General features: G+C 33.8%; 2 protein-coding genes across 2 annotated transcripts; both read left to right on the top strand.

The window, feature by feature from the left end:
* Positions 1 to 5,518: 5,518 nt before the first annotated feature.
* TRIADDRAFT_21141 (uncharacterized protein) lies at positions 5,519 to 12,149 on the top strand (the record flags this gene model as incomplete). Its single annotated transcript, XM_002109898.1, has 24 exons — positions 5,519 to 5,663; positions 6,719 to 6,801; positions 7,194 to 7,352; positions 7,547 to 7,702; positions 7,816 to 7,869; positions 7,986 to 8,108; positions 8,209 to 8,349; positions 8,453 to 8,563; positions 8,657 to 8,748; positions 8,835 to 8,937; positions 9,055 to 9,129; positions 9,335 to 9,445; positions 9,543 to 9,686; positions 9,780 to 9,971; positions 10,085 to 10,187; positions 10,274 to 10,404; positions 10,493 to 10,611; positions 10,713 to 10,774; positions 10,874 to 10,959; positions 11,044 to 11,201; positions 11,281 to 11,464; positions 11,548 to 11,597; positions 11,707 to 11,800; positions 12,018 to 12,149. 24 exons carry the CDS (start codon positions 5,519 to 5,521, stop codon positions 12,147 to 12,149), a joined length of 2,808 nt encoding a protein of 935 aa, XP_002109934.1.
* A 1,986-nt stretch (positions 12,150 to 14,135) lies between these two features.
* TRIADDRAFT_53342 (uncharacterized protein) lies at positions 14,136 to 17,408 on the top strand (the record flags this gene model as incomplete). The annotated part of the gene is made up of 8 exons (XM_002109897.1): positions 14,136 to 14,299; positions 15,089 to 15,162; positions 15,240 to 15,484; positions 15,919 to 15,964; positions 16,157 to 16,282; positions 16,429 to 16,508; positions 16,589 to 16,650; positions 17,231 to 17,408. 8 exons carry the CDS (start codon positions 14,136 to 14,138, stop codon positions 17,406 to 17,408), a joined length of 975 nt encoding a protein of 324 aa, XP_002109933.1.
* Between the last annotated feature and the right edge of the window lie 191 nt (positions 17,409 to 17,599).

Genomic DNA, 17,599 nt, shown 5'->3' with positions numbered 1-17,599 from the left:
CATTGGTAGGTAGGTCACTCGGCTTGCGAGTGAGTTGCCACACACGTACCCTATTGCGGTACCTCCCCGTCCCTGTGTATTCATAGGTACCATTGGTAGGTAGGTCACTCGACTTTCGAGTGAGTTGCCACACACGTACCCTATTGCGGTACCTCCCCGTCCCTGTGTATTCATAGGTACCATTGGTAGGTAGGTCACTCGGCTTGCGAGTGAGTTGCCACACACGTACCCTGTTGCGGTACCTCCCGGTCCCTGTGTATCCATAGGTACCATTGGTAGGTAGGTGTCACTCGGCTTGCGAGTGAGTTGCATTTTGCAACGTTGCTTTCCCTATGGTCACCACTCGTCGGCACGGCTACCCGTACAGTACTGTACACTGTGTACAGTGTCATCCACCACAGTGGTAATACAGTAGTTGAGTGGCGCTGATTTCACCAGTCTATACTGTCTGGTTAGGACAGTGACTTGTAAGAGCAAGTTGCCTTTTGACAAGTCCTTGCCTAATAGCATCGAGGTAAAATGGGTGTCCTCCATTCTTTGAATAGGTCTGCCATCATTAGATTATTGCACTATTGCTCACTGTAGGCATACTAGTGCTAGTGATAGGACGCTTGCTGTACCATTGCTCATTCGCTAGCGATGGTAAAAGAAGAACTCTTCACCTCTACCGCCCTATCAATCTCTGCAGTCTCTGCGCATCTCGGCAATCATGGTAGTCAAGACGGTCCTGAATGTCTGCGACGCGTAACGCCTGTCGCTACTTGTGCGTACAGTAACTAGGTTGAAGGTCCGCTGTCTCTAGGTAACTGTTGGCTGGACAGTGGACAGTGGACAGTACAGTACAGTCTTTACAGTGCAAACTCAACCATTTCCTCGCACAGTACTGTACAGTACAGTACGTATACTGTTACTTCTTATCTCTAGGTAACTGTTGACTGGACAGTGGACAGTGGACAGTACAGTACTGTACAATACTGTACAGTATTTACAGTGCAAACTCAACCATTTCGTCGCACTGTACAGTACTGGACTGTAATTACTTCTTAGCTCATTTCCACCAAGCTTTCCTGGTATTTTTTCATGGTCTACTAGAAAATTTTTTCTGCTATTTTTTCCAGTAGTCCATGGTGTTTCTTAGCTTCATTAGAAAGGAGTCAATAAGCTTTAGCACGGGAAAAAACCTTGAGTTCCAAGTTTTACCCACTACTGTACAGCACTGGTGTAACTAGGTGTGACTAGTGAAATTGGGGGTAATTTTTGTAAAAGCAAATGCATCAAAAATTGATTCTTTCTGTAATCAATTTGAAATTTTAATACTAAACGAAACAGAATGAGTTGATTGACGAGAATTTGTCGTCAAATGTTTCTATAACCCGTTAATAATGGAATTGTTCAATGATTATTACTTTTAGAGTCATACTGTACAGCACTGGTGTAACTAGGTGTGACTAGTGAAATTGGGGGTGATTTATGTAAAAGCAAATGCATCAAAAATTGGTTCTTCCTGTAATCAATTTGAAATTTTACCTTTAATACTAAACGAAACAGAATGAGTTGATTGACGAGAATTTGTCGTCAAATGTTTCTATGACTCGTTAATAATAGAATTGTTCAATGATTATTACTTTTAGAGTCATACTGTACAGCACTGGTGTAACTAGGTGTGACTAGTGAAATTGGGAGTGATTTATGTAAAAGCAAATGCATCAAAAATTGGTTCTTTCCGTAATAAATTTTATAAATTTTAAATTTTAATACCAAACGAAACAGAATGAGTTGATTGACGAGAATTCGTCGTCAAATGTTTCTATAACCCGTTAATAATGGAATTGTTCAATGATTATTGCTTTTAGAGTCATACAGACACAGAAAGAACAAAATGGATATCGATTTCTTAAATATCTGCAACTTCACATCATGATATACGCTTATATGTACCGTATACAAGTAGGTGTACAGTACACCGTAGACGGGTATATATCCCTATATGACAGAAATTTCCGCTGCATAGGGTGATAGAAAAGTAAAATAAAACTTACCATTTGAATACAATTCCAAGGATTGGCCGACATCAACAGTTGGACCATTTCGTTTTACATACAATCCACAGTAGATTTACAAATTGCAAAACTTCATTTTACGAAGTAGGGATCACAGTAATAATGTCATAGCATAAATCGAAAGACTGTGGTCATACCATTTTGTAATACAGTACTACGGCCTAGTAGTTTATGGCAGCACATGGTGCAGCCAGTGCACTACTGTAGCATAAATTGTCTATTAATCAATGGACATGAAACTGATTCAGGTAGTGCTTCTCCAACAAACTGTAGTGACACTGATCACTGTTATTATTAAGTAGAGTGATAAAACAAGAAACTTATCTACTTACTGTATTTCGATGAGCTTTAATTATTTTTTTCATTTAGCAACCTGTCTCAATCAGTCAATCGCAATGTAATACTGCTGAGTTTAGTCCTGATGTACACATTATACGATAGTGCTAGACTGCTACAACTAATGTACTCACAAAGGTCAATTGAACATCTGCAAATTTAGAATATTTTCTGTAGTTCCGTCGTATTTTGAAACATTTGTGCACGCTATCAAAATAGATCATTTCATTCGAGATACACGGTAGATTATTTTTTGTAGTTCTGTTGTATTTTGAAACATTTGCGCATGCTGTCTCAATAGATCATTTCATTTGAGATACACTGTAGATTATTGTCTGTAGTTCTGTTCTATTTTGAAACATTTGTGCATGCTGTCAAAATAGATCATTTCATTTGAGATACACTGTAGATTATTGTCTGTAGTTCTGTTCTATTTTGAAACATTTGTACATGCTTGTCACAAAACAGCTTTGCAACAAGATAACGTAATCTACGATCAATAAGTCAATTCCTTGAACTACGTATCAAGGAACGATATCTGCACTATCACGAGCACTTTTGCTCTACTAGCAGACTACACAAAGACTTAAACGCCTCGTATTTTACGTTAAACACTAAGTTGGAGAAATTCTTCTTTATTTCACGATATACTGCATTTATATACTATTCCTCAATAGTTCATGAGTCATAGTTAATACAATTAACATTAGAATCATTTACTGAATTAGATATTAATTTTAGCTACTGCTCTCTTAATGCAGACAACAGTATTTACGAACATAGACATGTAATAACTAATACAGAATAGTCAGATTACGATATGTCCTATCACGGAACATTTCCATGATAATTTACAGTCTATCATAAGTAAATTACAATCACAATGATTCGAACTGTAAGCAGATGATTTGCATTCCCTATTATAACTATTATAATTTCAGTATGTGTATAAGTGTCACTGTCATAAAAAGTCAGTGCTATATTAAAATACAGTATATCTAAATTAGAAGTTAACTAAATAAGGATAGTCTAACAGAATTATCCTAACATAGTTATTTCTACTGTAATACAGTATTTAACACTGTAACAATGCTGTCAAAATAGATCATTTCATTTGAGATACACTGTAGATTATTTTCTGTAGTTCTGTTCTATTTTGAAACATTTGTGCATGCTGTCTCAATAGATCATTTCATTTGAGATACACTGTAGATTATTGTCTGTAGTTCTGTTCTATTTTGAAACATTTGTGCATGCTGTCAAAATAGATCATTTCATTTGAGATACACTGTAGATTATTGTCTGTAGTTCTGCTCTATTTTGAAACATTTGTACATGCTGTCTCAATAGATCATTTCATTTGAGATACACTGTAGATTATTTTTTGTAGTTCTGTTGTATTTTGAAACATTTGTGCATGCTGTCTCAATAGATCATTTCATTTGAGATACACTGTAGTGTGTGGTATAATTGCGCAAGACACGTCAATGATTGTGGCATAGCAAATTAGCACATACAACTAGCAAGATTCAAATGACTTATGGTAAATATGAAATTCTAACATTGCCTTTCGATACTATGGTATTCCTATTTCTATCGTTGGCGTAATAGCAATGCATACCTATTGAGCCATGATATTGAGGTGCGGATTGATGATGCAACTGATTATTTTGCTGAATTATTGATATATACTCGTACGAATATTCTACAATTGTAATAACTCAATAAGATACATAGACAAGTGAAGTTTAAAATCTGCCGCTTAAATTACAGATGAAACCGGGTTGGCTCAATCCCGATACAGTATATTCTATTCTAGATTTCTAGGTTTGGGAAAGCTGATAATTTGGTTTTGTTTGTGCAATGCAGCGCTAGGGCAGTGCGTAGCATGGGAATATACATTATACAGTATTCTATTCCGAAATAGTAAGTTGAAAACGTGATAAAATACGCCAGCTAAATGAAACTGATCACTATCCCAAAAATGATTTCCATATGCAATATAGTAAACTGTGAGTAGGGATGATCTCATTGTATTCCGATCTTTACAAATTGAGAATATTGTAAATTTACAACTTTTACAAATGAATGCTGTTCAATATACTGTACATCACTGTCTATCAGCTTTAAATTCATGCATATCATATTAAAATACTGTATAATATGATTTCTAGGTTTGGGAAAGCTGATAGTTTGGTTTTGTTTGTGCAATGCAGCGCTAGGGCAGTGCGTAGCATGGGAATATACATTATACAGTATTCTATTCCGAAATAGTAAGTTGAAAACGTGATAAAATGTGCCAGCTAAATGAAACTGATCACTATCCCATCAATGATTTCCATATGCAATATAGTAAACTGTGAGTAGGGATGATCTCGTTGTATTCCGATCTTTACAAATTGAGAATATCTGCGTTTACGTAGAATATTGTAAATTTATACCTTTAAGAAATGAATGTTGTTCAATATACTGTACAGCACTGTATATCAGCTTTGAATTCATGCATATCATATTAAAATACTGTATAATATGATTAGATAGCATGCTATATATGTAGCAGCCAATCGATGTCAGCAAGGTCGATCCAGAAGTGATTGATTGCAGCGCCTCTCTGAATATGGTCTAGGCGATATGATGAGATGATCGACCATCATCCATCCTTTCAAAACAGCTGGCAGGCTGCCATATCATCGAATGATGGACATCTTTCCATTGGCTATCGACTTGTCCAATGTCCATGGACTACTAGAAAAGTTAAAATTACTTTTCTAGTAGTCCATGACTTGTCGTATCCTTTTTCTGCTTGTCCATTGGGAAAATGGACAAGGCTGCCCTAGCAACATGTCCATCGATTAAATCAAGGATTCGTCCTGAATTGTCCATGGACTTCTAATGTACAATATGGCTTTGCTGTACTGTCCAGTGCACAATATAGTACTTTTTGCACACGCCATCACTACCTTGTGTCTTGCCCCAATACAATACTGTCGACTATCTACGGTATGGTATTGAGTAAGCATCATACTGTACTGTATCGCTCAAGCCAGATTCAACCAATCGCTGCGAATAGCCTCAGGCAGTCGCAGTGCTGTAGGAAGTAAGACTGTTATCCTAGACTGAAAATGGCGGAAAAGAACTATCAACTACTTTCAAGCTTTCGAATCAACAATCAAATTCCAATACATAAGTACAAATCCAAACTAACTGGAGTCATTCTATATATTGCTGAAGTGGATGGTCCACTAGTAAATGGATACTTTTGTTTAGGTAATACTAACACTTATTTGACTTATGTATGCATTGCATGGAGAACATGTTGCACTACTTGCACTCACGACAGAACTGAAACATTGAATAAATCATTCTCCCTGCTGATATTCTTATTGCTAGTTCTATTGGCTTGAGATCAGCGTTACCAATACTTCTGGTAAAATAGCTAGACTATTCGTCTTTATTCGTCTAGCCTTAATGGGGCAAGAGGAAATAACATGGGTCATTTGCTTCATTTTCATTCTCCCTTTAGCACAGTTCAATCGATCGTGAATTCATCATCCAGATTGATTGATTTAATCAAGAGTATGACAAAAATTAGCATTGAACAGTTAATAAGAAGGCATAGATATTCTTTGTATGCAAGTGAGAATTCCTCTGCTGAAGGTGTAATTACTGTTCTATCTGTTTAGGCAGGCTAGCGCTGGTAAAGAAGGATATCAGGACACAATTAGTTTCCACGCTCTGTTGATAGTCTCGTATAGGAGTACTGTACTACTAACACTCTACAGTATCAATAATAGTTGATGGAGAGTAGGAGAACTTTCACTCTCTGTAGGCTACGCAAAAGAACTTATTCTTATACTTATTGAGTAGTAGTTGTAGCTAGTAATTTATTATGAAGTTTAAACCAACATCTATTGAGCTACAGAAAATTTCATAAGATAACTGGTCAATAAACCCAACCATCGATCATTGGCTTTACTGGTCAATCATACAAACTAAATTGAAATTTCCTTTTGGAGAGTTTGCATTGGATTAGTTCATACTGACAGTCAATGAAGCAATGATATATGTACTTTATAACATTTAAAGTGTAGACATTGGGACTGTTATTTGAACATTCCATTGCAAGTTACAATACCGAGTCTCAGGAGAGAAATTTCGAAGGACTGATCAATTACAACATATCCTACAACTTACAAAGTGTAAATGTACTGTGGATAATCTTGTACTGTAAAGATTAAACTTTTTTGCTTCACACTCAATACTCATTGCTATGCCAATTTTAAGTGAACTCAAATTAATGCAGCAACGCTATCTTATTGCAGCAACGGAAGCTCATGATGACGATGGACTACCACATACATTGGAACATCTGGTATTCATGGGTAGCAAAACTTACCCATACAAGGTAAGACTTCAAGCTATCCAAAATTCGGACAGCTTTTACCCTTTACACAGCGATATTTGTTATCATGTATATCAGCAAGATCTTCATATTATTATCAAAGTTTTAGCTTACTAGTAGGTGTTCATACTGTACATTAATATCATTATGAAGACAAGAACTGTATTTGCTTGCCTTAATTTATTATCAATACGTTCTTAACCTACAATTCTTGATACCAGTCAAGGACTTCTCGACAAGTATAGCACTTTTGCCTAGTATTTTGGAGGAAACATTTTTATTTCTACATGCGACAGTATATATAGCTAACTGCTACCGAAGTGATGATGTACATTCTACAATATCGTTGTGTGTTAACAACTAACTACTATCATATTTGACCATGTTGTTTTCAGGGTGTACTAGACTTAATTGCAAATCGATGTTTTGCACAAGGTACTAACGCATGGACGGATACCGATCATACTTGCTATACCGTTACAACTGCAGGCAGTGAAGGATTTTTAAATCTTTTGAACGTCTATCTGGATCATGTATTATATCCCACGTTAACGGTATGTTATTTATAAATATAGAAATGAATTATACATTTTGATTTCTAACAGTGTATGTATACTATGGACCAAATGTCTTCACTCACATTAAAACCTGTACGAACCAATAAAAATAAAAATAAAATTTTATCTTCAAGTAATGTCGATAGCACCATTAACTTATGTAACAACAGTATTAAATGTGTATCATTTAGGAGTCGAGCTATATCACTGAAGTTCATCACATAACTAATGATGGCGATGATGCTGGAGTAGTATATTGCGAGATGCAGGCTCGGGAAAATACTGGCGAGAGTCGTGCTCGTCTTGCTTTTGCAAGAGATATGTATCCTGGCCATTGCGGTTATAAGGTAGGGAAACTGCTATTGCTGCGTTAATTATTTCTTAGTTGCGGTTTCTTTTGTCGATATGTCATAAGCAAATCTATAAAAAATACGGTATTCATTCTATTTTCGAACAAAAGTCGGAAACTGGTGGAATATTAGAGAATTTAAGGTCTTCTACATCGCATCAAAAGGTTCTCCAACTTATCTTTTGTTGATTATCTTAATAACTGAATGTCGAATTTAAATATCCCTTTAATACCTCCATTAAGATTGAAACGTATTGTTCTTTTAATATATTTCGTCTTAGGTTTGCGACTATCATCGCTCCTTCTATCGTCCAGATAATTTAGGCCTTATTATAACCGGACAAATTAAACCTCAAGATGTCTTTCAAAAATTGGAATCATTCGAAAAGCGTATCTTGCAGATGGTATTTTTTTGCTACTTTCTATTATTAATGGATATGATTATGTTGACGTCATGTAAGGTAATTAATTTAGCAAATTGATGACAATCATATCGTTTCATAGGGCAAATTACCTACCTTTGATAGACCGTGGCAATCACCTGTACCTCCTATCTCATCCTCAGTGTATCGTAACATTCAATTTCCAAATGACGACGATAGCGTCGGTTTAGTTATTCATGGATGGCGTGGTTGTTCGGCTAATGTTAGTGAAACGTAGATTAAAAAGCAAAAATGGGTGATTGTTAATCTACGATTCATATCGTAAACTGGATGCTCACTGATTAGCATCCACTATTATTTTTTAGGATTACCATAATATGGTTACCATAGGTATTCTTTTCAAGTATTTGACCGATACTCCAGTTGCTCCTTTGCAGCGTGATATGGTTGAAATTGACGAACCGTATTGCAACGATGTAAGAGCTAAATACGTACACCTTAAAGTAGACTTATAGATTCTAACACTACCTAGCAATGTAAGATCGCTTCGTGACTTTTCCATTTTCTAGATTGGTTTTGGTTTTCACGAAAATTCCGAATCTTGTATCCACCTACACTTCAAAAACGTACCTACTGGTGTCTTAAATGATGTTAAACCAAAGTATTAATCTTCGATTGTTTTCCTTTGAAATACAATTTCTAAATTCGTTTGTCTTTGGATGCTAATTATGCCATTTTTTAAAACAGAATGGATGAGATCATAAATAAAATTGCTACTGGACAAGAACCTATCGATATGACACGCCTCCAGTCTATAATTTCCACTAGTGTTTTAGAATACGAGGATAGCGTACGTATTTATAATGCAAAACATATTTTAGTAAATCGTATTTTTAATATGCCTATCATGGAATGTACTAGGAATTTGTCAATGAGACTAAAAGTTTTATATTTATGTATATTTAAGTTGGAAGATAGCCCACATAACGCCATTGCTGGATACTGCATTGCCGACTTTTTATACTCTAAGTCGATAGACGATGTAGGTATCAACTTTATGAAAACAATTGAGACCTAAATCCTTTGATTACCGTAATTTAACGTAACTAAAATGCAAGATTACGGAAAAAATTTTCATTCGTCTATCCATAAACAAGTACAATTGTGATGTATAGGATAAAAAATTTTAACCCACTGTTAAACTCACCTAATTTATTATATCGCAAATACTCGAAAACATAACTTAGCTACGCAAAAAAGTGGACGAAATTGAATACTTGGACAAACTGAAGAAAGAACCAACCAAGTTTTGGCTTAATTTTATGAATAAATACTTAATATCATCCCCATCAGTGACTGTATGTTTATGTTTTGTTGCGGTCATTGTCAATTACTCTTTTTATATTTGAGTGTGATATAAATTTTCATTATCGACCCTATACTGTATATCTATAGATTGTTGCCCAACCAAGTAAAGATCTTGGCAAGCAGATGACTACTAATGAAAAGCAAAGAGTTGAAAAACAAATAAAAGAATTAGGTAGCGACCGTTTGGAAAAATTAGGAGCACGATTAGATAAGGCGGTTGATGACAATGATGTACGAATCTCGTTTAACACCTTAAAAAGAAAGTTAGTGGCTGCGTTTAGTATTTTAATCTAGCCTAAAATATTTTCGATTTTGTTAACATAGGTCGATCCACCTGATGATCTAATTCGTAGTTTTGATGTCCCAAATATTGAAAGTATTAACTTTCATCCAGTTCTCACTTTCTCTAATTGTGAAAATATGGATAGCGATACTGCGGACATAGCTACGAAATTTAATATTGGCGAAGTGCCTTTGCCAATGCAATTAGATTGTATTCGTACGCGTTTTTTCACCGTAAGTGTGAATGACTATTGCCTTTCGTTTAAATTTTTTACGATCTACTACTAGCATATTTAGCTGCAATTTCTAATTTTCGAAATATCATAAACGCATATCTTTATGCGTAGGTTTCACTTCTTGGAAATACATCCATTATAGGAACGGAACTAAAACCATATCTATCGTTGCTGCTGGAAGTCATATTTGAGTCTCCTGTATTGAGAGGCGAAGGTATATAAAATTAATAGAATATTGGAAATATGAGTAGAGTATAGCAATGTAAAATATCAGCAACTTTAATCGTTAAAAATTTGTAGAGGTTATACCTTATGAAGAAGTTATTAAACAACTACACAATGACATCATATCTATGGATCAAACTTTGGGGTTCAATGGAAGTAGACTAGGTTGCGGCTCCTTTGCTCAGGCAGCTGTTATCACGTTAAAAGTATGACTTTCCAGTCTTGAGCTGTAGGCTTGTTGTTTTAGCAATATTAATGTGAGATTTTTTGCCTGCGTGTGTTATTAATTGCCAGGCCGATGCTGCTAAGTATGACCGTTGCGTAAAGTGGATGCATGAACTGGTATACAGATCACAAATCACTGCAGAGCGATTGAAAAGTGTTGGCACCAAAATTAAAAAAGACATCGCAAGGTTTCATTGGATAACTTACTTCTCATTGATTGTTTTTCATCACTGTACTTTTACAATACTAAGTAATAATTGATTTTTTATCATATTACTTACATCAAAAGGATGAAACGGAGTGGTGGCAAAGTAGCGCAAGCATTAATGAAAGACGTAATATTCAACAAAGGTTAATTACTCAATAAGTGATTCGTTCTTTCTGTACTTGTTATATCTTATACGGATGCTGTGATTTATCAAGTTGAATCTAATTTATTATTTTTATTAGAATGCAATCAGTATCAGTACAATATGATTAGACAAAGTAAATTCTTAAAGGAAGTTCTAACCGATATCAATACTGCTCCTGCTATAGTAAGAATGCATAGGCTAGATTATATAGTAGCCTTTTTAATAAGTTTAGCCAGGTGATAACTAAATTATCAATACTTTTAAAAGGTCATCGAAAAATTAGAAAAGCTTCGAAGAATCCTTTTTGACCCATCGAATGTTTTTATTCATATAACTTGTGATTTGCATCGACTGCCTAAGATCTCTGTGGCTTCTTTATTTTCTAACTTTGTTCCATCTTCATTCAGCATTCCATCTGAGAAAAGGTAAAGGCTATCTTCATTGAATGACCACCTATTTCGTTTATCTGAATCTAAACGATTTCTTAACCCAACATAATTTTAGATTGATAGTCCCTGAATATAGTAGTAAATATCGCACATTTTCGCCAACACTGTCTAATATTATCGTTGGTGTATCATCGGTTGAATCTTCGTTTCTCATACAAAATTCTCCGTGCGTTAACGATTATAATCATCCTGATTGCGCTCCATTGATGGTATTTATCGAGTATCTAATTGCTCTGGAGGTAATGATCTCATTTGATATTTGTAAAAATTTTTAGCGACAATGACAGGCCTTGTAGCATAATTGAGACTTCATTTTTTGCAGGGTCCCATGTGGCGACAGATCAGAGGTTTAGGATTATCATATCACTACAGGTGCAACGTTCAATACTTAATTTCAGTTTTGTACGCAGTTACATTTTATCACACACTAAAAATGTAAAGTAATTAACACTCAAGCATACTTTATTTGATTCTTAAACAGCATGCATTATTCTGTGGAACACGGGCTTTTATATCTTAAGCTGTTTAAATCGACGCAGCTCGTGAATGCATATAGAGAAGCTAAAACTATCGTGGTAGGTATCTTGCACAGAAATTACTGTCAAAACTATAGTAAGATATGACTGACGTTACAAATATTTTTAGCCTAGCTTGAATTCTCTTTGAACTCGTTATAAGTATCTAGTATTTAAACTAAGCAGATTTATCAAACTTTTAGCAATCAAGCTCGAAAATAGAGGTCTAATTACATTACAAGGGTTGCTATATTTTCTAAACGGATTTGTATTACAGGAAAGTTACGTGGATGGAAGAAGTGAATTTGATGAAGTTCAAATTGAATCTGCAAAGAGTAGCGTGATATTCGAAATAATCGAACGTGAAGAGACCGCTTCATCTGCTGCTGAGGAGGTTGCTTGGCTATAATATGCATCTTAACTTATTATGTCTTAATAGTTGCCTTTATAATATATTCAATATTTTACTAGATCTCTGTAATCTGTGGTAGACTGATCGATTGGATATTTATTTTACGTCATTATTCGACTGTCAACGTTCTAGCTGCGTAGTTTGCTGTAATCCTGGTAAAGTCGAGGAAATCCAGAAAGGATTATTAACGTAAGTGTTTGATATTCCTTTTGTTGATTAGATCACATTCATAAGGTCGATCTTTGTGGATATATAAGTGATTCTCAATTTACGCTATTTCTTAACAAAATGTAATAGGAGGTCTTACAAAATTTTTATTATTTTTGATTTAACATTAGAAGTACGAGTAATTTATATTAGCCTAATATTCCCTTCATCTAAAATGATAGGTATGGCAGAAAATTAAAAGGAATAACGTTGAATTTATAGAATATCCTATTTCGGCGCGAAGAATACAGATTAATATGAAGAAGATATACTGTTTTTCAATTATAGACCATTTATGGTTATATCTTGTTTTACTATAGCTTTTGTTATTATGTTTTGTCCCAACAAACTTGTCTACCGTCTGATAAGGGAAATTTAGATAAATATTACGTGTACGGTAATCTTTTAAATCTGGAATTGATAAATATGATGTTGCTAGATCTAAGTGAGAAATTAAATGTCGAAATCATTTATATACTTAGGATTAACTCATAAAGTTAATAAATCACTAGTATAAAAGTTTTACATCATACTGACTCCATGATATCAAATTTGAATTTGTTTTAAATAAGATTATAAAATGTGTTACTTATAGCGAGTTTAGGTACTATTGGTAGTCGTATTGCCAATATTGCATGATTGCAAAACAAATTATGTGTAATAAGGCATAATTTCAAGTAGAAGCATAAACTAGCTAACATCATAACCCAAGTTACAGTTATAGTAGTGTTTCTTTAATATTAGATTAAAATTTTAGACTGAATTACAAAATAAATTATATTAGACCGATATGAGTACAGTATACGAACGATGACACAGATACCAAAATCATACAGTGCTGCTATTGTTCTATTACTCCATACATAAAATGCTTGTGTACTATACATTACGGCATGTACACTGACAAATCTAGAATCAATAGTATGATATAGAGCCTATTTTTTTCTCTCTCTCTCTTTTTTCAAGTGCTAGCAAGTAGAGTAAACTATAAATGAACTCTGAATGACATAATGGCCATGACTAATAATATGTTTAAAACCGGATTGAAAAGCTGATAAAATTATATTGTTATAAAGCAAGTCATTTTACAAAGCTGTTGAATAATTGATTAGTTGTTTACTGTAATAGTTAGTGTTATTGACTCTTCAACTGATCTAGTTTAAATTGATTTCGTCGATTAGTAATTCGTATCATATTAGATCAAATCTGATGTAATAATGCTCTCAATTAGAAAAGCGATCATAAGCAGACCAATTTTCTAAAGTTACATTGATGAAAAAAATTTTATTACAGTTTTATATTTCATGTTATGCCATTTTCAGCTAATAATCTTTACCTAAAATTGACTAATGAGAATGGTTAAACAATCGAAAAGTCATCAATGCCCATAGCAACGTCTCGTTACTTTATATTATCCTTATTGAGAAATACTATTTTACATGACAATAGTTTAGCTATCAGAATAAATTAACTTAGAGTTAAAAAATAGGTCTGAGAAAGATCTTTTCCTTTCCATACTTGTAATGAGTGTTATAGTCCACTGCAAGCTATTTTAACCTAATATTTCAACAACTTAACTTTGTTACTATAGCACAATTTTTACATAATCTCGTTAATGCAATTAATTAGTTGAAAGCTACGTAAATCATACATTAGATATTACTATCTATGTTTATATTTGTAGCAATAAATAGAGTTAACATTCAATCTTGGCTGAGATTTTATTTTATTCGCTCATATTGGATGTAAAGCGTTTGTGGACATACATCAAGTTCCATGCCTCGATCTGTATTCGAAATGAACCCTCATATTATAGGAGGAGAATTAGCTAGTTCAAGAGAGAATGAAGCACTAACATATACTACGTCGCCACGATTTCGTTACGAAAGAAAACTTCCCACTAAATTAATAAGATTAAATAAAATATTGGCTGAGAGAAGGTAATAATAGACCTTACCTGCTAATTTGTCTTACACTGTTCTATACTGATACTTTGGTAATAAAATCAATAATAATTTACATTCATTTTTCTCTATAATTTAAAGCGTTAAAGAAGGATACTTTAATTTTTTCAGCTGTGATTAAAACAAAATTAATGGTTATATCATCGTTATGTAATAGTTCCTTTAAAATTGCAAGGATATAAGTAAAAGGGCACTTTAATGTATGACTAGTTGCTTATATAATTAATTCTTTAATTGACTTACGTCCATAAGTTTTCTTGAACGATAAATGTACATTTAGAGGTGCAATAACGCTAATTTAAAATGTGTTAATATGAAGTACAAGATATGCCTATTTTCTCAAATATTTACTATAATATTTCTTAAGAAATTAGTGAATAATCAATCACCATTGATATCTCGAGGATATATCTCATATCTTTCTCCTATTTTGGCATATATAAGCCTATTTTCTTATCGTTCGTAAAGTTATGAGTTTCTTAACTGTATTACTTCATTAACTTGGTACAACTACCTTACAACACATAAGTCATTATATAATGAAAGTTTGCAGTATGCACGTAGTAGCTTTATTAATTGAAAATCTTACATTCGCAGAATAATTTATAGGTCGTAATATCCTTAAAATAATTTTGACACAGATTAGAATTTCATAGGTGTACGGATAATAACTGTATACTGTATATTCTATATTATAAAAAACAAAATAATGTTGTGTATGATGATATGATAAATTGATCCTACCGTACATAATCTGTGTTATAGGAAAGCAAATAACGAAAAGGTAGCCTCAGCGGTAGTTAAAAGAAGCTGTCAAACGCAAAGAAATCAGCCGATAAGTCAGTTCTTGATATAACTTACGATATTTATTTCATCTTATATGAAAATCTGTTAAGCTCTTTTTATCGTGTAATAGGTATAGCAGCTTGTATCGAATCGAGACCACCTCTCCCATTTGATCTATCGGGGCCAACACCATTAACTTATCATCCACCAAATAAGCATCCCCATGACCGAAATGCACCTTCTTTTTCTATGGGTAAAATAACCAAAGCTAGCAGAGGTGTTGTTAGCCCAGACAGCGGAGAAAAATATTCAATTGGGAAAGAATGGAGTAGCCATGCAGATGTCTGGACGATAAAAACGGACTTTAGTTCTGCGGTAAGAGCTCTTAATTACTGATTCACTATAAAATTTTATCGAATTACGATGTTCATTTTGCAAGAGAACATAACAGCTCCGTAGTTGTTCTGTATTCTAATTCGATAATTTAGTTAAATTTGGCCCGATAAACTTAATAGTCAAGAAAGACCGTTGCTTATCATTTGATTTGATGCATTGCCTTAGATTAAGAATTTCAATTACTGTAATAAATATTACTTTTTAGAGTAAGAATTTAAGTATGCCCTTGCATATTGTATGCGAAATTTTAGTAATTACCGTAATAGGCAGAAAGATCCTTTAATAACCAATCTTAACATCGAGAATATCGAGCTAATTTCACTTAATTTATAAACCTTGTAAATGTTTAAAATGTGACAGCTGTATAATTATCAAACACTTGATTAAGATTACTTCACATGTGCTATATTTAGTCATGGCCATCTTCCGCTTGCATTGCGTTGCCATCAACCATAGGAGGTTCGCAGCCAATCTATCAATCTTCACCAGCAGTTACGATGAGCCCCAGAAGAATTTTTTCTACAATGAAACGTAAGACTTGGTTTAATATCTCTAGATTTTCGCTTTGTTCAGAGAAAAGGCTTTTGGCTGTTATCCTTAATCATTGTCTAATGATCATTATTCGATATTACATCCTTTCTCATCTTACAGCATCTGCTGCAGATGAACCTTCGCCTAATAAATATCATACAGGGCTTCGCTTAAATTCTCAGTTACAGCGAGCTCCTGCCTATGCCTTCGGTACTGAAAAAGGGAAAAATGTATGGCTACGCAGAGGTATTATTCGTCACTATTGAATGAATATACATGTATATTGAATAGCTGATCGTTTTATCATCACATGATTTCTTGAAACATGAAACGCAAATTTTTAAATTTTAACGGCGAATATTTTGAAATATTTGAATACATCGGGTATATAGATAAAACACCTGGACCTGGAACATATATGCCACAAATTGATTTATGCAAACCGTCCTCTCCGGCCTATTCTATTCGTGGGGTGCGAGGAGCAGTGTTTTAGATAAGCAAGAACAACAAATTTGTCGACAATTTTACGGTACAATTGATTGCATATCTTAGCCATCTAATTCAATGTTGCTGCACGATAGATCGTGCGAGCATCCTATATCATCGATATTAAGGTAGATTATAATATGGTCTCCTAAATATCTGGTATATGTATTATATGTTCTATTCTATTTATTTCTACGACGCTTTTGCAAGTACATTGCTCCGTTATCTTGTCTTTTCTGTTTGTTATAAAACATTTATTTAAATAGTCAAATCTATAAGTATGTTATGCTATATCTAATATAGGAATTTACCAATTTACGTATACACATTAAGAATATAATGTTTGTATAATAAGACACTGTTTATCAGCCTTGCTAAACTTGATTTTACGAGTATTTGCTGTTCATTTGTTTTATAGTTGGCATGAGATTTAAGGTACTTGTGCGTAATATACAATTATCATCTATTTTTGGTAAATACTTTGAAAGACAAATGCCATTAAATAATTGATCATTTTTAGTAGTTAGTAGAATATTGTAGGAAGTCACTAGTACAAATAATTGTAGAATATAGTTTTATTGATGTAATAGGTAGTTGCTAGTTTGATTACAGCGCTTTTAGCTTTCTTGCTATCAATTTTATGGTGCCTGCTTACTCTCATTATAACTGAGAAATAACTCGAATTTTTATTGCCAATAACGGTTGTAGTGTATTCGGTATTCAGTCTGATAGTGTAACTATTGCAATTATCGAGGAAGAATTAAGCAATAACATGCTAGTGGATATTGATATGCCTCAATTTGCTTTGATATTTCTTAAAGTCGTGTTAAAATGCGAGTTAAAAATGCTCGTATACGAATCGTATAGTAGGGAAATGGAGGAATAAAATACTTTGGTTTTAACCAGCCGTCATTGAGAATAAAATTTTAAAAGTGTAACTATAAATGAATTGTATACTGTACTACTTAAGCCATTAGGTGTTAATAAAAGTCATTGCTTTTGCAAGAATACTACTTGCATTATATTATGTTTAGCTTTGCTAAGTTAGTTTACTACAGTAGCGCACTCGAACAGTCT

Source organism: Trichoplax adhaerens, genomic scaffold, assembly GCF_000150275.1.
Source record: "Trichoplax adhaerens TRIADscaffold_2 genomic scaffold, whole genome shotgun sequence".
NCBI classification, from domain to species: domain Eukaryota; kingdom Metazoa; phylum Placozoa; class Uniplacotomia; order Trichoplacea; family Trichoplacidae; genus Trichoplax; species Trichoplax adhaerens.
Note: the sequence above shows the minus strand (reverse complement) of the source record. Positions and strands in the feature narration are given on the sequence as shown.